The sequence below is a fragment of the Physcomitrium patens genome, chromosome 19 (genome assembly GCF_059467195.1).
Source record: "Physcomitrium patens ecotype Gransden chromosome 19, ASM5946719v1, whole genome shotgun sequence".
In the NCBI taxonomy this organism is placed as follows: Eukaryota; Viridiplantae; Streptophyta; class Bryopsida; order Funariales; family Funariaceae; genus Physcomitrium; species Physcomitrium patens.
The window spans coordinates 6,520,958-6,545,615 of NC_143428.1; the positions used below are offsets into that span (position 1 = coordinate 6,520,958).

General features: G+C 34.4%; 2 protein-coding genes across 5 annotated transcripts; one reads left to right on the forward strand and one right to left on the reverse strand.

The window, feature by feature from the left end:
- Nucleotides 1-7,288: 7,288 nt before the first annotated feature.
- Nucleotides 7,289-13,989, reverse strand: LOC112296160 (putative CoA ligase CCL8). 4 transcript variants are annotated; one of them, XM_090244942.1, is made up of 17 exons: nt 13,783-13,989; nt 12,050-12,255; nt 11,463-11,621; nt 10,870-11,053; nt 10,655-10,743; nt 10,457-10,528; nt 10,296-10,346; nt 10,018-10,125; nt 9,720-9,818; nt 9,510-9,602; nt 9,227-9,304; nt 8,969-9,064; nt 8,662-8,749; nt 8,388-8,461; nt 8,037-8,216; nt 7,827-7,880; nt 7,289-7,557 (listed from the first exon to the last, which is right to left on the reverse strand). In XM_090244942.1, the coding sequence occupies exons 2-17, from the start codon at nt 12,236-12,238 to the stop codon at nt 7,507-7,509; spliced, it is 1,665 nt and encodes a 554-aa protein (XP_090101068.1). In that variant the 5' UTR covers nt 12,239-12,255; nt 13,783-13,989; the 3' UTR covers nt 7,289-7,506. The 4 variants fall into 4 exon arrangements, with proteins under 4 accessions (XP_090101068.1, XP_073397028.1, XP_073397025.1 ...); XM_073540927.2 differs by having other exon boundaries at nt 13,860-13,985; XM_073540924.2 differs by having other exon boundaries at nt 13,274-13,940.
- A 9,323-nt stretch (nt 13,990-23,312) lies between these two features.
- Nucleotides 23,313-24,212, forward strand: LOC112295847 (uncharacterized). The gene has a single exon (XM_024547850.3). The coding sequence runs from the start codon at nt 23,508-23,510 to the stop codon at nt 23,871-23,873; it is 366 nt and encodes a 121-aa protein (XP_024403618.1). The 5' UTR covers nt 23,313-23,507; the 3' UTR covers nt 23,874-24,212.
- The last annotated feature ends 446 nt before the right edge of the window (nt 24,213-24,658 follow it).

The following is a 24,658-nucleotide window of genomic DNA, read 5'->3' on the forward strand; positions in this document are numbered from 1 at the left end:
TACTCGAGAAGTTTGATGGCACCAGATCTAAGTTTCGAGGATTTATCAATCAAGTGCAATTTGTGATTGAACTTCAATTCCAAAGCTATCCAACTTCAGAATTGTAAGTTAGATTCATTAGTACTCTTCTTTCAAGTTTAGCACTATCGTGGTTTTCATCTTTTCTTGAATGACGAGATCCAATATTGGATAATTTAGAGGCTTTTTTGGCGGAGTTTCGATTCATGTATGGAAAACATGATGCAATTCGTGTTGCAACCAATAAGATCCGTATTTTACGACAAGGCAATCGATCAGTAATGTTGTATGCTTCACAATTTTGACAACTTGTGACTGATATCAAGTGGGCTGATACTCCACTTATTAGCCAATTTCTCTACAGATTATAATATGAGGTAAAAAATTAATGCTCAACTTATCTGATCCTCAAACATTGAGTCAAGCAATTGACTTTGCTGTGAAGTGCGACAATCGCCTTTTTGAATTCCGATCTGAAAACCGTACAAGTAGACCTCAACGTTACTATAATTCAATGGCAACACCAACACCTCTTCAACACATACATTCGGAAGTAGAAGATATGCAAATTGATGCAGTATATTTCAAACCTCTTACTAAGCAAGAAAAGACTCGTCGTCGTCAAGAAGGATTATGTTTATATTGTGGAGAATTAAAGCACATTGCTCAACATTATCCAAAGAAACGACGCAATCACAAAATGAGGAGTATGGCTGTGAAAGAAGACAATATGTCAGAAAACGAGTTTGTCCAGCTACAATAGGGACCGTGCGGCTAGAACCTTGCACAACATCTAGTAAAGGTCCTATTCTCTCATCTGAGCCCTCTCTTTGTTTTACATTAAATGTTATTTTAGGATCTAAACATTACAAAGTCTCTGCCTTATTAGATTCAAGAGTCTCAGCGTATTTTTTAGATGAAGGATTTACTAAAAGACATAGCATATCTTTAATAAAGAAGACTAAACCTATTCATGTAGAAGTCATAGATGGTCGTCGATTGTCTTCTGGAGATATTACTCACGAAACCCTTCCTATAGAATTAATAATCAATGGTCATAATAGTTTTGTAGTATTTAATATCATTAGATCTCCCTCTAATCCAGTCATTTTAGGTTTATCGTGGTTAAAAAAATACAACCCTCAAATAGATTGGATTTCTCGAATTCTTACTTTCTCTAAAAGTATAACTAACAGTGTAGTTAATCAAGTAGAGAGTCATAAGTCTAGTTCAATTAAACTCGTATTTATAGGTACAAAAGCTTTCTTACATGCTACTATGAAAGTATCACCATATATTATTTATGTCACACCTGTTTTTACTAGTGAAAAGACTTCAAGTGGCATTCCAAGCCAATATCAAGAATTTCAAGATGTATTCGAAAAAAAGAATGTGGATACACTCCTAGAACATCATCCCTATGATTGTTCAATTGACCTTCAAGAAGGAGCACAACTGCCATTCGGACCAATCTACAGTTTATCACAAAATGAGTTGACTGAATTCAAGAAGTATATTGAAGAAAATCTAGCCAAGAATTTCATACGCCATTCTAAATCTCCGGCAAGAGCTCCAATTCTATTTGTGAAGAAAAAAGATGGATCATTGTGGATGTGTGTTGATCATCGAGGACTCAACAAGATTACCATCAAGAACAGGTATCCTTTACTTTTAATATTTGGACTTCTTGATCAGCTGAATCAAGCTAAGATCTATATAAAAATAGATCTCCGAAGAGCATACAATCTAGTACGCATCAAAGAAGGAGATGAATAGAAGACTGCGTTTCGAACTATGTATGGACATTTTGAATTCAACGTCATACCTTTTGGACTTACAAATGCACCAGCAGCTTTTCAACATCTAATGAATGATATTTTTTGAGAGTTTTTGGATGATTTTGTGGTCTGTTATCTAGACGACATCTTGATCTATTCTAAGAATCCAAAAAAATATGAACTTCATGTTCATCATGTGTTTCAAAAATTAAGAGATGCAGGACTCTATGCCAAGATAGAAAAGTATGTATTCCACACTACTCAAGTCGATTTCTTAAGTTACATCATTTCAAATGATAGACTTATGATGGATCCTAAAAAAGTTCAAACTATTATAGATTGGAAGATCCCAAAAACGGTATGAGATATCCAATGCTTTTTGGGATTTGCCAACTACTATTGGATCTTCATCAAGGACTTCTCTCGAGTTGCAGCTCCACTTACACATTTGACTTGTAAAGACAAACTCCAATGGAATCAAGAAGCGGAAGTTGCTTTTGAAACTTTGAAGATAGCATTTATTTCTGCACCAATCTTGTATCGCGTTGATTGTTCCAAAGCATTCTTTATGGACACAGATGCATCGGACTTTGCTCTGGATACAATTTTATCACAAATGGGAATAGATGAAAAACTTCATCCAGTAGCCTTTCATTCAAGAAAATTCTCAGGAGCAGAAATCAATTATGAGATCCATGACAAAGAACTTCTTGTAATTGTAGATTCTTTTCAAGAATGGCATCATTATCTAGAAGGCGCTTCCAGTCCAGTCACCATGTATATAGATCACAAGAACCTTGAGTATTTTATGTTAGGACGCATATTAAATCATCGTCAAGCTCGTTGGAGCATGTCTTTATCAAGATTCAAGTTCATCATCAGTTATCGGCCACAAAAACAAGGTTTGTTTGATGCCTTGTCTAGACATTCTTATCTTGCACCAAAAGAAAGAGATGCAGCTTTTGAGCAATAAAGAATGGTTCTCTTGAAGCCAGAACAATTTCATCTTCGAGCAATAAAATCAACATTGACTGTTGATTTAACTTTTCTTAAGCAAGTCCAATTAAGTATATCTTCAAACCCTCTTATTCATGATATCAAGAATAATTCTTCTAAATCTCATGATCCCTCTAAATTTGAATTCAAGAACAACCTATTCTATTTCAAAGGACACCTATATGTTCCAGAAGCAGAAGCATGTTTACATATTCTTCAAGCTCGTCACGACTTCCCAACAGCAAGATATTTTGGATATAATAAGACTTTGGAGCTGATATCTTGGGATTTTTGGTGACCTCAAATGTGGAAGGCAATCAAAGATTTTGTACAATCATGTGATGTTTGCTCAAGATCAAAAACTCCTCGTCATCGACCTTTTGGACTTCTTCAGCCATTATCCATTCCAAAATAACCATGGTCTTCTATTTCTATGGACTTCATCATGGATCTTTCAATCTCAAGTTCTTATGACTCTATATTCGTGATAGTAGATCATTTTACCAAGATGGCACATTTTGTACCATGTACAAAATCTATCACAGGTGAAGAAACAGCTAAGCTCTTTCTTGACAATATCTATTGCTATCATGGATTATCCAAGGATATTATATCAGATAGGGGAACTCAATTTGTATCAAGATTTTGACAAACTCTTTTCAAGATTCTAAAAGTGGATATAAAACTATCTTCAGCATTCCATCCTCAAACTGATGGACAAACAGAGTGTGTTAATCAAGTTTTGGAGCAATATTTAAGATGTATCATTAACTACCAACAAGATGATTGGACAATTCTTTTGCCATTGAGAGAGTTTGCTTACAATAATACGGTACATTCTTCTACAAAAGAAACACCTTTCTTTACTAATTATGGTTATCATCCACAACTTGATACTTTTGACTTTTCAAAAGTTGATAATCCTACTGCAAAAGATTTGGCGATTTATTTATCAAAGCTACATGCAACGATGAAGGCACAATTAAAAGAGGCTCAAGAACAACAAAAGGTCAATGCATATGTCTATCGAAAGGAACAACCACCATTCCTCTTGGGTGATAAGGTATGGCTACTTCATCGTAATATCAAGACCACTCATCTTTGTAACAAGTTGGACTATCGAAGGCTGGGACCATTTTCTATTTTTATATAAATCAATCCAATTGCATATCGTTTACATCTACCAGAGTGAATGAAAATCTATCTAGTATTCCACATGTCTCTTCTTGAACCAAACAAGACAGTGGACATACCAAAAAGACAACAAGTTCCACCTCCTCCTATACAAGTGGATAATAATGAAGAGTTTGAAGTAGAAGAAGTCTTAGATTCAAGGCGGCGCTGAAATAAATTAAAATACCTTGTCCATTGACATGGATATGATATTAGTGAATGCACATGGGAGCCAATAAAGAATCTTGTAAATGCAGTAAAGGCAGTGGACGCTTTTCATCAATGACATCCATCAAAATCAAGATGAAAACCTTCTTTATAAAAGAAACATCTAGGCAAGATAACATTCTACTTTCAATCCTTGTTTGTCACTTCTTTGTAGTTGTGACGCTCAGGAGATGGAGAACCAATAACTAGCGGATTCGACTTAAGAGCCTTCATTTGCTGACCTGCCGGACGAGACATTATGATTGTCACAACCTTCAAGATGACGCAATCGAGATGAAGATCTTCAAGAACGACATGTTCTTCCTCAAATAGATGGCGAGATACAACGCGTTTGGTATCACGATTTGGGAAGGGACTCCCGATGTTTGGTGATTTTGCTAGAGGTAGGAACAACTCCTGATGGTGTTCCAAATGTTTTATTCGAAGGAAGTTATGAAGGCCTCAACAATGATCAAATAACTGGGTGGTCTTCCCGCCCTAGTATGGGAAACTACCGATGGTTGAGAGGCCCTATCAATCATCTTCAAAGAAAACAAAGATCAGAGTATGTGGCAAATACAATTCGTCACATCATAGATTTTCTCAACATATGATGACTGCTCCTCGTGGAACTCGTCCCTAGAAGGGGGGTAATGTCACAGACATACTCATGTAAGCTAGTAATTACATATACAAATAAGTGGAAGTAAATAAAAGTAGGTAAAAGTAAGTTTATTCTATAATATTTAATATGGAAGCTTCCTAGAAGCTTTATAGATGCTGCATTGACTTCATAGGTGTCTTTAATTGATTTTTTGGATTAGAAACGTGGTCAACAAGTTGGCCATGTACCACACATGTTGTTAGCTTGAAGATCAAGCTAACTATGTGGCCCATATGTAGAAAAACTTGCCTTGTAAGTCAAGGCATGTGTCCTACAAAGTCAACACATATTGGAGGTCCTATAGAATGTCGCCACATAGCCTCTAGTTAGATAGTATATATAGAGACAAGAGTGAAGCCTTCTTCACTCTTGTCAACTCCTTTCTTGCTTCTAGTCTAGTTTCAAGGGTCTCTAGTTTTCTTGTCTTTTGGCAATAGCCATTCCAGTTTCTCTTTCAATATACATACTTGTTTATTTATATTTTGTTATCTTTCTTTGAGTGAAGGCTCACTTGTCTGAATTGTTTTTTCATCGAGTTCTTGTCTTTGACAGTTTCCAACCTACAAACACATCTAAAGTCAAAATTGTGTCTATATAGCTTCTAAGAAGCTTCACTTATAGACTTTATGAAATTAGTCTATATTTACCTACTTCTACCTAATCACATAAGTAATTATTGAGGTAAATGTATATGTCCTTGATACTTAGGCAGTCAAGCAACCTTAAATTACAAGCAAACTACTACCATGCTTGATGGTTGTTTAACAAGTAAGATTGAACAATGCTTCTCTTTTTTGCTTCTAACACCAAACTTCCCTATCCAATCATAACCAATTTATTTTAGTCTTGTTAGACCACTTAATTTTTGTCAATCTTTAATAATTCAATACTTGAATCAGTTGGAAAAGTTCAAATGTATTTAATAATGATATTGTGATAGTATGTGTTTCTTGATCTTTAGTATTACTTATAATTTGTTTAATTTGAATAAATTACACATTTTATTAGTATAGACAATCATATAGGCTATTCAAGTGAAGCTTGCAAAAGCTTCCACTACAGTAGCTATCTTATTTATTATAATATTGCACAAGACTTTTTATTTATAAATACCAAACCAAACTTATGGTCAACTCACCTTGATTGCAAAAAATCTTAATATACACTTTTTGCTAATACAACCAACTATTGAAGAGCTCATACCAAGTTGAATTAATACCTTATACATTGAAAGTAGTTGTACAAGTGTATTTTTTTGGTCTTGTGCAACAACTTGCATGGTGACAATGAAACAAAGTAAGTGACTACACTACAATTGTTGGACTAATAAAGATAGATATGTGTAAATAGGAGAGTACAACAATGTTCTATAAAGTTAAAGAAATAAAAGAATAGCGATAATAAATGAAGTAGTATGACAATAAATAACAATAGAGGTTGCAATAGTCTTTGCAATGAGTAATAAGGAAGGAATAAAAAAAATTTCTCAATGAGCATCACATAAATATATGAAGAACGCTTCATTTACAAATTTGTTTCATTAAAATCCTTTGTAGCAAAGACTCTTGAATTATATACTTACAACTTTACTTATAGGACGAAGTACTTATTTTTTGCTTCATTTCAAGAAAAAAATAAAATAAGTCAAATTTAAAACATTGAGAGAATTTTTGGAGTCATTGTATATAAAAAATTCATCAAAGATTTCATACAAATAATTATTTAGTGCTTATGTTATACACAATAAATATACCATATTTGTTATAAAATTTGAAGATGGCCTATAATATTTCTAATACAAAATTCATCCATAAATACAAAACATCTTTGATATCCAAAAAAATCTACAAAAACCACTCAAAATCCAATTGTTTTTCTTCAACTTATTATTATTTATCCTTATATTCTTTTTAAACAAACCAAAGATTTTAACTTAAAGTAATCTTTTGTGAACCTGTTAATGATAAATTAACCGATTGATGTAGAAGAATACTGAACCGTGCTACTCATTAATGAGACGGATGTACATTTGACAATTATATCAAATCATCTAGTTCTACAGTCCCCTTTGTAGAACTAAATGACTCCAAGCTCCAACCAAAAAATCGGATGTTAAGAAGGCTGTTATCCAATTCCATGAGAGTCCAAAGGCGCAATTGCTAAACCAATGGTTTATAAAATGAATGAAAATGGTCTTGATCAGCAGTTAGCTTGTGAATCAAATGCAAATGCAACAGCTGAAGGGACAACGATAATTGACAACGGTTTGAGTGACTACTTCTCCAGCTGAAGTGATTCGAGAGCCGTGGCCTCTGCTCACAGATCGTTTAGTCCATCATCTTAAATCCTTGTAAGAATTACAATCAACCTGAAATACCTATCCGGCGTTCATAATAGTATGAGATATCGAGGATTCTCTAGTCCAGGTATCAACAAAGCAGAATGCCTGACATTTGAAAGAAACGAATTAAGATGCTGTCTTTATAAATGAAGGCCTTGGATGATAATGTGAATCAATTACAATACTGATAAATGCCACCCTGGTCAACAAGTATAATTCGAACATACTATAATCACACAGAAACTGCTACACATGTGGACAGCTGTAGTTTGCTCTGATGAATAAACCATAGTTTGTGTACCACTCCACAAACACGGCAGTATTTTTAACTAATTAGCAGCGTTCTTCAGTAGAGTAGCCTTCAACTCCTTCTTGTTCACCTGCCAGATAACAGAAATCAGCGTCAACAATACAGTTAAAATTAAGGAATCATCATCCTGTAAGCAAGTATTGTAAAAAAAACCCACAGATGATCCCATGAGTAGGAGTGATTTCTATGACTCACCAGATGTTCAACACTTGAACAACATAAAGCAAATAATTATGAGAAGTCAGTGTACAGGGTAATAGTTGACCTTGCGAACTCGTAACATGCAAACACTGTCATTAATTCAAACAGAATAAGCGCATAATAAATGGAAGGGCGTACCTTTCCCATGGCATTAAGAGGCAACGCGTCCCACACTAAAAGTTGTGATGGAATCTGTATATGCATGGCTTCCAGTGAGAATATTCGATATTACAATATTTTCGTTCATTAGCGCATGCTAAGCAACCATACATTACGAACTGGAAGCACATGCCCTACGCAGCTAAAATCACATTATAGAATACAGTGATATCAAGAAAGTTTCGCTACCTTGTAAGGGGCCATTCTTTCTCGTGCCCAAGGCGTAAAAGCGTCCAAGGTTAGAGCTGGCTCTGACTTTGCAGATGCTTCAGCAGCCACATTTTCATGAATTACCACTATTGCAGTCATTACTTCACCGTAGGTTTTATCCGGTACACCTATGACTGCACACTCCGAAATAGCTGGATGCTGCTCCAAAGGTAACAACTTGTCCACCTCAGATAGAATATCGTTGCAACAGAGTATTTTGGGAGGACACGACAATGTGCCAAAAATTTCAACGCACAGTAGGTCTCAACACTCTTGGTTACAAAAACAATGTCCTCATCCAACCCAGGACCAACATAAGAGTGCTCATACCTGCAGGAGAACGGCCTCTATCTCAAGAGCAGACAGCTTGTAGCCCCCAGATTTAACAATGTCAACACTAGTCCCTGTATCAAGAAGGAAAAAGTCATGATGCTAGATAAGCACTTCCATGAGACCGCAATACACACATCAAATGAAGTCAGGAAGGCGGGTGTTTTCCGTAATTGATTCGAGGAACAAGCATCGTATAAAAGAATTACAATTTAAATCCACAATATGATTAGCTATGAGATACTAAAAGCGTAGTTAGGATTTGCATACGTACTTCCCAGAATCTTGACATAACCATCCACAACAGTTACGGTATCACCCGTTCTAAAGTAGCCATCCTCTCTGAAAGATTCACTAGTCACCTGGAGAAATTATGTCATACTTTTAGGCCTATACGATGGTTTTCAGAAAAGAAACTTATTTGCTTATGACAGCATATACAAGCATGCTAAACTTTGCTTCATTTAAAAATAAAAATAAAAAGTGTAGTAAGCAGATACGAATATGTCCTTACACAGAAGAAGCAATAGGAGCATAACAACGAACACAACAAATACTAAGAAATCAAAGTTGTTTAATACCTTTGGCTTTCGCCAATACTCTTGGAACATGGCAGGGCTTTTGATGCAGAGTTCTCCGACATCTGCCTCTTCGCGTCCCTCTTCCGCAATCAGCATCTGCGAATGCAACACTGAAATTAGATATTTATGTACGCTCCTTAACTCGACACAATTATCCCATGACCTGACAACTGTCGTTAGAGACGTAATGAGATTTTTTCTTAAATCATATACTTCTTTCTACATCCCAATTCGGAGGCTCAGTAAGAAAAGAGGTACCTGTACCCCTGGAAGAGGCATTCCTACAAAACCTGCCCTTCGTTCCCCATTCAAAGGGTTGGACAGGGCCATAACGAACTGCAAACATGGAACGAGTTAATAGTGAGATTTACTAGTTGGTCTTAGCCGTCACAAATCTAGAATCCTCTGTCGTTACGATGAGCTTAGGAACCATTGTGCATGATAGCTTGATAAAAACTTTTCCATGACCAAATGGAACGTACTAAACAGGGACAGCTAAGAGTGAACATCGACCTCATTACGATAATGTTAAGTCGCATACCTCAGTCATCCCATATCTCTCCAGAAGGCGATGGCCAGTCACTCTCTCCCACTTTTCCATGATTGGTTCTGGTAGTGCTGATGACCCACACATCTGCATACATCACAACGAAAATGTTAGCAATAACTCAACCAAACAACTCTATTACATACCAATAACGTTTGCCAGACATGACGATGTTAATAGAGGAGCAATTAGGTCCGTGATCACCATCAGGCGGAGTTGTCTGGCTGCGTAAGAACATGCTTTCTGAGAATCGGCATCCATCGCATCATATCCTTGCAGTAACCGCGTGTACATAGTTGGAACCTGTAAACACGAGAAGCAGGATAAGCTAACCGAGCAGAATACGTTTGCTAACGCAGCAGTGTGCATGGGAGTCACTGGACTCACATTCCATCCGAAGCTCCCCAGAAGTTTGGGCTGTCGGAACACGAGAAAGATGTGAACTCTTGTCAAACACCTTCCATAGAATAAGTATTTTACATCAGATAGCATGAAAGCATACCCCAGTGAAAACTGTTGTTGAAAGATGACCTCTCACACCTTCCCTCGGATATGAATCTTTCCATCGATTCCAAATTCCACTAACACTGAACTTGGGCAGGAATTCCACCTTCACAATGTCCACAATCTCAAAGTAAGAAAAGGTTCGATCTTTGTGGTAAAAAATACTGATTAAATATTCTTTTTGTACAAAGATCCATCTTAAGTGAACTCGATCTAAAATGATCCAAAATGATCCAAAAGGGAAATGTCTGAGAGAAGTGTGTAAGAGGTTTGTACCGAGGCTCCCACGAAAAGTGGTGCAAGCAACGCATTGAAAACCCCATGCACATGTGAACTCTATTTGAAGTCAAGGAGAATCATAATAGCTGCTAAAGACTGTAGTAACAAGTATATCAGCGGTTGAACTTTGAATGCGCAAGATTCACGGTCTAGAGGATATGATGCAAGGGTAGGCAATGAAGGAATCGATCCGAATTAGTGTACTCCCAAGCCTCTGCCAACATGCGGACCTGAAAACAGTGCATAGGATACTTTCAGTCATTGTATTTCGAAACTTTGAAAAGAAAGCACATATTGTAACAAACATCTACAGGCTACATAAATGGCACGTACTTCTGGACAGCATTTTGACCTACCTGAGCTCCTATGCTGGCGTGAGTATGAACAACACCCTTTGGTTTTCCAGTAGTTCCACTTGTATAGATAATCAGAGCTGGGTTAGCACCTACAATAATCACGGTTCATAATAAAAGTGAATCTTTTTCAAATACAGGTCACAAGTTCGCTGTAGGAAATGTCTTACTGTTCAGTAAAATTACCTCATGCCGAAAACATAGCAGAAGTTATATACCTTCAAGTTCGGACGAGGCCTTATCAATTTCTGCTAACATATCCTCGAATGTTAGATTTTCCTGCTGGGAAGTATCTCCAACACAGGACACTTCTGGAAGAACAAGATAGTCTGCAGAGCACTTCTTAGCCACTCCTTCCAACTGATCTCGAAACTCTTCAGTGGACGCAACAGCAGAAACGTCCTGCGAGACAACACCTAATTAGCATCAATACTAACTGCTAAAAAATGCATCAAGCAGAGACAGCCTTCAACAGTAGTCCGAAGGCGATAGATGCATATTTCGACACAATTCGTATTATTGAGTAACTTTTTCAAACACATTGATTTGCAATATTGAATCTTGGTAAACAGGAGACTGTAAGCACTTGTACAAAAATTGCAATAAGCGAATGGTTAAAAAATTTAGGCCGTGAGCAGATGGGCATACAAAACAGCATATATTCACTCATGACAGTCAGTGAGGTAATATGATGGTGAATTGAAATGTCCCAGCACAAGACAAAGGGCTTGAAGAACTAGTTCAAGCAATCTAACACCATTACAATGACTGTCAAGCATCATATCGTCAAATTTGTACACAGTCGTCACACCGCGTCAGTTAAAATGTAGACAAGTTCCGCCTCGGGATAGCTAAGAGCCAAAGGAACTGCAACGGCTCCATTCAACCAAACTGCCCACATGCTGGCAACGAATTCCGCAGACGGCTTCGCCATAATGCCCACTCGCGTCCCACGTAATCTTATCAAATCCTGAAGGTCACATGGAACATGCGTGTCAACAAATGTAATTGCGTACTTCTAGAATGCGCACCATAGCGACCAAAATTTGATAGCTCAAGAAACCGAATCAGAAAGTAATGCATCGGTTATTAGTGCAACCTAATATTTATTTCAATGTCAACATAAAGGACCAGGTTACGGTAGAAAGTTGAGTAATTTCCACACTATGTATGTCAAGCATTTAGAAGCACCATAATTTTTGTGCGGATATTAAGGACAGAAGAACAATGTGCCGGTTGAAATTGGCTAAATTTAAGATTTTTATCAATCTCAATACACGACTTCAAGACGATCGCCTGCATCTAAATGTCCGACGAACTTCTAGACAACTAAACAAATTGTAACATTTAACGATCTTGACAATTGGAAGCAGCTATAATTCTTCAGAGTTCTTGTACCTCACTACCGACGACTGTTCCATTTGATTTAGTTGATTTAACGCCTTCCCCATGATGCATCATCTTTGAGATCTGAAACGCTGATTGTAGCAAGTGTCCATAGCTGTAGTTCTTTTGCCCAGCAGATATTGCTATGGCATTTTGAGATTGGGAAGAATCAAGCTTCTTTTCCAACTTCAATACCTCCATGCCTTCGTTTATGTGTGCTGACACAAAAACGCCACAGCACAATATTACTACAGAAAAAGGCCCTCAGGAAATGAAACGGACGATTCAGCACCGGTGAGGAATGGAGAAACGACTACTTTGTTCAGTGAACACCTTACGCAAAGTATCAATTAGGAATAGAGTATGAAAGAATCGTGATAGTAAGAACGCAGCCATGCGCTGATCACACTCGGCTAAACGTCACGGTCAGAACATTCTGCAAAGAAATCTGTAACTTGAACCACTGAAAAAGAACAACTCGAACTGCAATTTTAAGAACAGCAGAAAATTGGCCAGAGACGTTAGCTTTGAAGACAAGGTTGCCACTAGCAAAAGGATAGCTACATGTCTAATGAGAGCTTTCAACTCCAGGAGTTCGCAAACAGTGGCGATCAATATCTGTTTTCCCGGGTGTTGAAAATCTCAAGCCCAAACGCAATCATCATTTTAAGACTTAAAGAGCAGGGACTCAAAGTTTTGATGCACACCTGAAACCATCTGGGCCTATCTTGTCTTAAAATACAGAGGTTGGGACAATATCAACGCTATTCTGCAACTGAAAGTCCCAAAATAACGAATGCAATCCTACAGGATACAAGACAACCCAAGCAGCTTGCTGTTCGCTCGTCTTCAGCTACGAAGGCCCGTCACAAGTACTTCTAATTGGTGCATCAGCACACAGCAGATTTTCCAGACACGGGCTACGACTCAATAACACGACGTTTATTACTACAATCGTTAGAGAGAACAAACGCTAATTGTATCCCATGCTGTACAGCGCGCAGACTGGTGCGGGCCACAATAAAATTTAGCTATGAATACTGTACATGCCAGCGCAGGTGAACGTAAGCGACATTGGAACCTCAATTACACAGCGCCACAGTCGGGAACCTTCAGATAGCTCCCAAACTTCGAGGACCGTCCAAGAAAGGAACCCTGAGAGCTCTAAGAAACTAACCCTGCTCAGACATGGCAAAATCAGGGACTCGCGATAGACGAAAGAAACAAATTGATTACCAGAAAATGAAGATAGAGCTCTCGCGAGCGAGTTACTCACGCACCCGCCGCTGCGACTAGCAATGCAACACGCAGGTTGGCTAAGCTGGTGAAACGACAAACGAAGGCAGAGCGCCTGACGATGCTGTAATGCCACGAGCACTGTCTGCATCTTGACTAACGTGCACTCATCACAAAAATACGCTCGATTGTTAACTAGAAAGTGACTAAACAAGAGGTTACTGTACGATCAAGCCAGAATCACCACAGTGTGCTCGAGACAAAGGAAATCCCTCTCTCTCTCTCTCTCTCTCGCTCTCTCTCTATCTCTCTCTCTCTCCATAATTTTACAAACAGTACACCTCTCCGACTACAACACGACGTCATGCACAGTTCTCACAAATCGGGTCGGAGAAGCACTAGGGGAATTATCACAGCCCATGGAAATCCACAAAAAAAAGCAACTTCCGGCCAAAAGCACCAGAAGTAATCACGGAACTACGCCTCGGTCCCGGCATGTCGCATCTTACAGAAGCCGATGCTTGTCGACGTGGAAGGAATTCCTCTAATGTCTCGGCAATACGCTTTACTCGGCACTGCTGGTCACCTTAATGCTGGATTTGAAGCTCTCTCCCTCTCTCTCTCTCGTGTCCTGCTGTGCGAAGGAAGGAAGAGCGTGGGACAGCAGCAGCAGCATTGCTCGAGGTTTCGTCTCTCTGCGGTGCAGCATCTGCAGCAATGCGACATCATCATCGTCATCCTCTTCTGCTCCATCTCGTACGCACATCGCGCCTCAGATACACAACCCCTCCCCCCCCCCCCCCCCCCCCAAGCCCTAATTTCCCCTCTATTACCCCTCTTGTTCCTCCAATGCCACCAAGTAACTCACATTCAATAATAATAATAATAATAATTTGACATGATTGATAATAACTTCAATTGTGTGCATCTGTCTGGACAATTCTACATGGAATTATCTAAAGACTTGTTCTCTAAACTTGTTCTCTAAAGTTGTTTTTAACTTTTGGGCTACAATGATCTTTATAAATGTGAATAGGTTGGTGGTTCAAATCTTAGCTATGAAATGTTCAACTCTTCTTGAAGAAAACACCTGGCATGGAGATAATGGATTTCTAATGTTTCAAATAAATAATCAATTGATGAATTAATTTTAAAATTTCTGAATTCCATAATTTTTTTAGTTTTACATGATTAGAAAAATTAAAATAAATATTCTTTTATTTAATATTTTAAACAATCTTTCAAACTTTCAATTCTATAGAATAAAACTAATTCCTTAAAAACATATAATCTTAAAACAAACTAGAGATCTTATAGTAGTAATTTTTCTTTGGAATTACCTTAAAAACTAAAAATGTATATTAATTCTTATGCTTAGAAAAATAAAACCTTTATTTATTAAAGAAAGAATATTTTTCCAAACTACAAAAAATAGAGATTTGTTAATCTTTTATTAAACACCTAACTCTTCTTTGGTGAAGCTTATAATAACTTCTTAAAACAATATATAGATTTTTATAGTATATTTTAGAAAAAAAATAAAAATATTAGACTTAAACATTTTTTACCATTATATAATTAATCCATTAAAAAAAATTGAATTACACTTTAGACCACCTTACAATATTTTGCAAAACATGTTATTTCTTCTAAAAATATATCATAAAAGTCTCATCTTAAGAATATATCAACAAACATCTTATCAAATAAAAATAAATAAATAAATAAATTACTTTTTTTAGACATCAATAATACCTATGCATTCTTCTATAATGGTTGCAAAGAAATATTATAAACGAAGAACTATTTTTATATTGTATTTACTTTCACACTTTCAACTTTATTTTGTAATGTCTTAAGAACATTGGAATTTATAAAAAAAAATATAATTTTTTTAACCATCTAAAATAATAAAAATATTTAAAAAGACTGCTATGTTATTTTATATAATATACAAAAAAAATCCCATATACAAGGAGTAATTGGTCTTTTGAAAGAATATTTGTTAAACTATACTCACAAATTCTTTTTCATGAAAACATTTGAAACTTTTTTACATATACAAGTTTGTTCCTAAGAGCAGGTTGACATCACAAATAGATGGTCTTTAGTAGTATCCATATCTACAAAGATAGCACCCTCTATTATAAATTGAATTCAAGAAAGACAAAAGATGCAAATGCATTAAATCCATTTATTTAAGAATACTTTATAGTGATTGATTCTTTTGATTTCCATAACATGATTGCTAATTTAACATTCTACATCTTTAAGAAAATATAATGCACTAAATTTTGTTTAATTTAGACAAATAAAGACTATAACATGGTAGTTGGTAGATTTAAAGCACAAATAGTAGTGATAATGGCATTGTCTAAGAATTTGATGCACGACAAGAAAGTTGTAGTGTAGAATATTCAATAACTAGAGTAAATTCAAATATATCCAAATACCACTTATATAGCCACTCATAAAAATATCAGATAAAGAAATTCCAATTAGAAGAAAAAAACTCCTAACTCACATCAAGTACCAATGAGAACCAAAACTTGAAGAACACAAATTCATCTCAATGGAAAAGAAGATCAACACAAGCATTGAAGAGAAGAGTCAAGATCTTTGGCCACTAGATAAATTTTCAACTAATTGGTGACGATGCAACAAGTATATGGACACTACTTCAAATCATCAATGTTGAAGGGAGCATTGTGCCAACAAAATCACATGGCGACCTTGATACTATAAATCTAAGATACACAAAGATTCAAATTCAACCTACAAACATGCCTAGTACAGCATTGGAACCATTTTTAGATCGAAGAAAATCAAATTAGTACATCTTCCAACTCCACCAAACATAAGTACATAGTAGAAGGTAAAAAACAAAAGAAATAATTTAATAATATAGCTCTCTTGGTCTTAAACATCAATTAACAAAAAAAATGATGTTGCTACACTCATCAAAAAAAAATCTCTTTAAATTTCCTTTAATTTTATATAAATTACTAGAATGATTCTTTAAAAGCTTCAAAACCAAACATGTAGAACTCATCAATATTTTTCTAATATATAGAGACAATTCATTGTACACAATATTTTATATTGGAAACATCCAAACCAATTAAGCTCACAATTTCAAATGAACTTAAATCTAAACATCAACAAAAGTTAAAATAGTTAGGAAATTTTATGATTTTAGAATTAATTAGGAATCTTAATTTATAGATAAAATAATTAATTAAATGGAATAAAATTAAATTTTACCATTATTCAAATGTTTAACCATGCACAAAAACAATTACATCAAATTCTAATTTAATCATATCAAAGGCATGAAACAAATCCTAGCTAGATATAGCTTTAAGGTGGACAACAAAGAAATTTGCTTCTATCCATAGATGCCATACTACAAATTGAATCTCATACCATCTGACAAAAAAATGAAAATAGTGCTATGGATACAAATCTTGGAACTCCTATATGTAATAAAAGAAAAGAGAGAAAAAAAAAAAAAAAAAAAAAAAAAAAAAAAAAAAAAAACTACAATATATTTTCTTATAAATCTTTGATATCTTGATGATCAACAATGGTGAATTTTATTGCTCCAAAATTTTCAGACTATAGGTGTGGATATTCACAAAAAACATATCTATATTATTCAAATCAATCAAAATCTTTCAAATCAACAAAAAAAGACTTTTAAATAAAAACCTAAATTATCATACAAAAAATTTATTACACAATGTAAATAATATTTTTTTTGTAATTACAATAATGTGGACTATAATTCTATTTTTAGAAATACAAGAGATTACATTGCCTATAAAAAAATAACTAAAATATACCAACAAATGCAATCTAAGACTCTATTCTTCTCAATAGCAACTCAAGATTCAACTACCAAATTATACAATATGTTCTTGGCTTATAATTGCATAGATCACATTCAACAACAAGACCAACAACCTCAAGCTTTGTGTGGCAATCTATTAAACAAAATATGTAGGACAATATAATGACTTCACTACAAAAAGAAGCAATTGGATACATCACAACACACATCTACAATTCATTCCGAATAGCCTTTAAATAAAGACTGTAATTTCAAAATAACTAATTTTTAGAAAAAATAGTATTAATTCTAATCAATAAGAACTTAGACAATTAATATGTAATTCTATTATTTATTTATAAATGAATCCACCAATTTCATTCTACTTAATACAACCTTTGAATAAGAAAACCTAAAATCAAGAAGATGCATGTACTTATCTAGTAAACAAAACCATGTTATATCTCTAATTTAAGATCATATTGAAAAGAAAACATAAGAACATAATACAAAAATGGGATATTGTATATTAGATTTATGAATAGCTTTAATTTGTAAGAATAATTATATTGTACATAATAGTTGTCTTCATTAAATATAACAATGCAAAATTTTTATTGAAGACAAATCACAACTACTACTAGTATACTATCTTCAAACATATTGAATACCAGAATCTTTCATCTCCACTCATTCAGAGTAAAGCATGAAAAATAAAAAATAAATAAAAAAAACTATAGCATATATTTTTGCTTTGGCATACATCCTCCTCAAGACCTCTCATTTGACTTCATAATCTCGATGACTATCTTAAAAATTAACATACAATCAAATAACCAAAATCAAGTCATAGAAAAAAAAGAGCACTCACTCTTTTGAAGTAAGCTTAAGAGTATGATGGAACTCATCATTATTACATCTTTGAATGTTTAAGATTTGAGCTATGAACAAGCTATCATCTTAAAACAATGCAAGATTAAGAAATTCATTGCAAGAATAACTACTAGGCCTAATATACTACTCTTGTAAGAATATAAACTTTTACTTATAGAATGCCAAAAAAAACACATGTAGTATGAATTTTTCCAAATGAACTATGCTTTGGAGTAAAGCTTAATAGTTTGCAGCTCATAGTATATTTATAAGAAGAATTGGCATACTACTCTTTAAAAAATTTGCTACATAATTCTATAATCATGGAATAATTGAACATAATTACATTTAATTTGTCATCTTTTAATTTCCAAGCTACTCAAAATTGATGTCATTAATATATATGACTATAACAATATTAGTAATAAAACTAAATTCTAAAAATATATCAAAAGGTTATTTTTTTAAGCATATTATATCCTTTTTGGTAATTTTAATTGTATAAAATAAAAAAAGATAAAAAAAAAAAAAAAAAAAAAAAAAAACAACAACAACAACAACAACAACAACAACTAATAGAGGCCAAAATAAAATAATTGCATGGAATGATCTTATTCTATACCTCAAAGTATTCGACTACTTCTACAATGACTTCTTTATGAAGGCAAGCTCCAAAAAATTCAAACAAAATAATAGAAGACAAGTCTCCAATATAGTTTGTATCCAGATCAATATAATACAATTATTTACTAAAATTCGATAATTTAGAAATTTCACAAGACTCTGGTATATAATTACTCATATCTTAGATCATGCATCCAACTTTGTAAAATCCACCCAAATTGACCTTCTTTAATACATAACTTCCAATTTAATACATATTATCTTGAAATACTACAAGATAGAGCATTGTTACTATATGCATGGATATAAGCCATTGCCAACAATTTGGACCGCAATTGGAATACTAAAATTGCCATTGTAGTCAAAGCCATCAAAGTAATCAATGACATGTATACAAAGAAATGAAAAAAAAAAATGGAGCAACAACTTTGAGAATCAATTTTGAAATGTATACAATGCCAAAATGATATTGTTGGACGATTGAAACAATAGCTAAGCTCTAAAATAACTCAATAAAGTCCAAACAAACTTACTATATTTTTTTGAAAAGCCAAGATAGACCTCAAATATGAAAATAAGTTATACAAATGGATCCAAGTACGAAACTACTATAGTTAAGAATTATTTGATTATCACAATAGATAATGAAAGCTAATTCTATTCAAAGAATTTTCAGGCAATATGTATATATTTTTAGATCTGTAAGATATAGAAGCCTTTGTAGATAATAATCATCTTTATATTTTCTTGACCAAAAAATTGAAACAAACCATTATAAAAATTGAGAATGCTTTTATAGTATATCATGTTTAATAAAAGAAATATAAAATATTAAGCTTTTTTAACTATCTTACTTCCTAGAAGTACAATAAGTCATTCAAAGTACTTCAATTGGTCGTACTATATAACTTGACAAAATATTGGCCGAATTTTACCACAAGCTACTTACAAAAACCTCAATAAATCATTTAAAATTCTACCAAAAAGTTTTAAACTTCTACCACTGATGTCGAAGATTAAATATGAATAAAATAGTATTAATTCTAAAATTAGGAGACATCTCATTTATTATTAATTTTATACATATATCCTTCTTGGATTATATTTATAAGATCTATATTAAGCTCTTAGCTATTAAGATGCATGAATACCTCCCATCTTAGATTCAGAAGTTGTATATTATTTTTGTCTTTAAATGCTCAATATTTGACAATATATTTACTATCTTCAAGGCTATGTCTTAGGCCAAAAGTAGCAATCAAGAGCTTATCTTCTTTCTAATTAACTTTGAAAAGGCCTATGATTGGATGAATTGGCCATTTTTTAAAGAAATAATGATTTGCATGGAATTTAGTTAAGATTAGGTAGTATTTATTATGACAGTGTATATAAAAGCTTCTTTTGTAGGCAACCTAAATGAAAATCCATACTTCTCCTTTCAATTGGAATAATTAATCAAATAAGGAGACTCATTGGTTACCTATATCTACTTTCTCACAATGGATGTACTTGGGCACATACTAAATAGTATACAATAAGGAAGCAAATGCCTTATACTCTTGGATCAAACAACCATGATAAATATTATATTTGTGGATGATTTTGCTCTCTATTTAAACAAGAGCGAAGACAATCTAGACCAAACTATAGATACTATTGAGATTTTTTACACTATGTTGGTAGCAAAAGTCAATTGCCAAAAGATGGTAGGAATTTGGTCCTCTTAAACATTGCGCTACTAGACATGGCACTGTAACTTTGACATTAAGTAGCTCAAAAAAAACTATATAATATCGTACATTAATTTTTTTATTGGATTCTAGATAGTTTTTAAAAAAAATAATAACAAAATCCTCTTCATGCTTACAAAGGGACTCACTACTTAGAATCCTCAATATATATCACTTATAGGTCTCATATTAATAGCAAACTAAGTATTATTCACCTTTATTTCATACTTATACTCATCAATATATATTATAGGTGTTACTTTTAAGCAAACTCACATATTTGTATACAACTATGCATAAGATATATAGACATGCATTACAACTTGAAAAACAATTACTTTGACAACAATTATACAATCCATCATCTATTGCAAGGTAAAATTATTTAACTCTTCCATACAAATCATTATTCTCTTATCAAAACTAGTAATCAAAGACTTACAATCAAGAAATGAATCTTTGAAAAAAAAATTCTAACATTGTATTTTACAAAGCAAGATAGTTGAAATAAGAAAGTGACAAATTTATTTATATTAGATCATAAAAGCCAAGAGGCCATCAAAATATAACTTCTAATTGTAGAAAGTTGTCTTCAATACATGGATCCAATCCCAAAGCAGGTTGAAAAAAACCAACCCATATATTAGAAAGAGATTTTGCAACAACTACTATTCAACAATTTTTTCATCATGATACAAGTAGTATTAGAACTATATATCCACTATGCATTCTAATTTTATATACAAAATAAAAATAATATATTCTATATTAAAGATATATAGAATATTATCAACTAATAATAGATATAAATCACCTAACTTTGATACACCATAAAATCTAAAAATATCTACATTCAACAAATTAAATTACTTGTGAGTATTCTATAAAACTTGACTAGTATCTTCTCTCCAAAATCTAATGAATGGATTACTTTCAAAACAAAAGGCTCTACATATATATTCTAATATATCTTATGACAATATTGAAGAGGATGGCAATTCCATCAATATCACATCCATCTTTTTAAAGAGCTTATTCAATCTTCAAGCAAAGCTACTAAGATCTCTCATAGGGATATTGAGCAAGTTTGCATAATCTTCACATTCTTTATAAAGGAAAAGATTTTATTATATAATCCAACTTCTTTATAGAGACTCAATACATAATATGGTTATTTGATGCACTTTCAATCCTTCATCTTCTATAGATTCTTATTGATTGAAAATAAATCAATATTAATAGGATAAATGGAGATAATTTCTTTGCATACAGAAGAAAATCAAGCTACTGTCTTAGCCTAATAAGACAATCAAGCAGTATGTGAGATTCACTACCTCAAATTCTATAGATGCAACACCATAGAATATTAATAATTCTTCTAAAGAATATAGCATCTATAAATTATTGAAAAGATTTTAGCTATGCATTGGCTCACACTTATAGCCAAACTGTCAATTAATATATGAAAAAAAATAAGTAAGATGAAAGAGATACTATCAAACTTCTAACAATCTAAAAGTAAAAATTGTCAAATATGCCTTAATTATATGTCTAGGAATTTCTATTGAATGGACATATTTTAACAACTTACAACTTGAAGCTAGCCTTATGGATTTCAATACCACTTGAAATCCCATATTATATACCCTACAATAAGAATTTGGTATTACAAAACCTTTTGCACCATACAAATAGCTTGACTTCCAAAAACCTCAATATCAACAAAATTGAGATTTATCAAACTATCAATATTTCACCAAAAAAATCTACTAAAGTGAAACTTTGTTTTCTTCCCACTAGAATGGTCACATACCAACCTCAACTATCTATCAACATCTTCATAGAATGTTCTAACCTCCACTTAATACAATTCCTTTGAAATGACATCCAAGAAGAATTTGATGCATTTGTTGCAACCATTGAGCTCAAACAAGTTATCAACCATTCATTGCCCACTTACTTTTTATACATTGTTCAACTCATAGAAGTAAATAAAGAAAGATGAAAAATTGAATGGACTCAATACCATATACATAAAAAATCATCCTTAGATCTTGGAGGCAATATTGAAAACATTAGACTTCAAAGGCTCACTTGTAGTATTGGAAATCTATGCAACCACAATCCAACACTTCAATGACTTCGACTACCAATATTAAATGTAGGATGGTCAAAGATATTTTTCTTTTGGAAAACAATACCCAACATAGCAACCAAATCTTAAATCAAACAAGGAACATGACAAGACAAGTAATTAGGAGAGTACATAGATATATACTATTATAAATTAGGCTTTTATTCCAACCTATTGCTGTAGTATATATAGGCATATCAATGTTAGGATTCACCATAGTACAACAATAAACAATCACTAGAAAGTCAAAAGTTCTCTATCAATTTTTGCAACATGTCCATATTGACTAACCTAAAAATAGAGTTACTTCTCCTAGAGATAGACTTTGTGATATGTATATTATTAAGAGCATTAAATGTAGCTAGCACTCTTTATAATATTTACTGTAGTTTACAATAAATATTGTAGTTACACTGTTTTGAATGTAGTAGGAAGAAATTGTTTATCTTCTCCCTTTTTCTTTGTATATGTGATATAACCACATAAATATACTCCCGCTTGTGTGAGTGTGTGTGTTTTTTTTATACACATTACTTCTAACTACTCTTGTGGCTCTCCAAACATTCTCAATACATATAACTACCTAACTAATGGCCACACTTTAGTGCAATGTAATTTTCATAATTACTTTAATCCTAGTGGGGTCTTTATAGGTATCCATACCTACAAGATCTAAGAAATCAACTACTAATAAATGTCCTTCCTCTCCATGTCCAATTAAAAGAAGAAACCTTCAAGTGCAATTAATGGGGCAAGAGAACGAACGAACGAACGAACAGAATTCCATTTAGATGGATGTGGATGAATAATATATACATATCCAAACGCTGGATTGCAGGAACAGGATAACGGAGGAGGAGGCCAGCTCAAGTGAGTGAGTGAGAGAGGGGAACTGAGCTGAGCTCTGCCTCGGTTCCCCCTTCCCAGTGTTGTGGTGTATGTGTGTGTGTGATGTGTTGGAGAATTGATCATATTCGAGGGAGAGGACGGGCTGCTGCAGGATTCCGTTGTGGGCATTCTTTCTGACACTGTTCCGACAGGATGACGCAGTTGCTGCGCGTTGGATTCGGCTTGAAAGGGTGCGAGCGGACGGACTTGGGGACCTTTCACGCGCAGAGGGCGCTGGGCGGACGAGGCCGGGCGCAGACGTGCAGAGTGGAGGCATTCTTTGGAATTGGAACTGGAGGAGGAGGGTCGGGGCAGGGCAAGGCGGCAGGGAAAGGGTGCGGTAAGTGCAAAGGGAAAGGGGGCGTGGAATGTCAGGGTTGCAAAGGGACTGGGAAGAACAAGAAGAACGGCAACATGTTTGAGCGTTGGAAGTGCTTCGATTGCCAGGGATTCGGCCTCGTGAAGTGCCCCAATTGTGGGGCAGGCGGCCTCACCCCTGAGCAACGCGGAGAGCGTTGAATCTTACGCTCGGCTCAACTCAGACTAGCTGGTCTGGTCGTTTCTTGTGTGGTGGAAGCATTAGCGAATGCACATACCAGATTTATAGGCTTTCTAGCTGCTGTGTGGCGATGTATAATATTCTTCTGTGGCTTCAATTTCTAGCAGATTTCGGTCATTGATAACAAGCTATGATTTCAGTCTTCGAACTCTTGCCACTGCTGAGTTTGGCCTATGCTGTTGCCATTGGTGACATCCAATTTTCGTCCAGACAAGTTTTGGCTTTGTAGTTTTACCAACATTTTGCAGTGTACACCGACCAATCTCTTGCAGTTTGGTACAAGGAGAGGGCTTTGTCGATTCTGCTCACCCCATGAGATGAGTTGCTTCACACAAATTCCTGCCTGTGAAATTCAGAGCCATGATGTGCTGTACAGATTGTAGTTATATGAGGATGGAAGTGCTTGGCTCTGTAGAGCAGAAGCCGCAAATCAAAGTGCAAATCCTGTTTTGAGTATGAAATTATCGTCATAGTCAGGTGCTCATTTCCTTCGTCTGGCTTCTGAAAAGATTTCCAATTTTTTGTTGTCCAAGGGACACCATAGCCATCAAAATGAGCTTCTGTACTTCCCTTCCATGGGAATTAGCGTGAAAGCGGAATCCGTTGATTATATAAGACCTCACCCAACTTGTAGTAAACGGTCAAAAGACAATTCCCAACACTCTTGTGAGATTCCCTACAGGTTACACTCGATGTCAATTCTTTGACTTTGATCAAATACAACAAAAAAGCTCATTTTGATGGC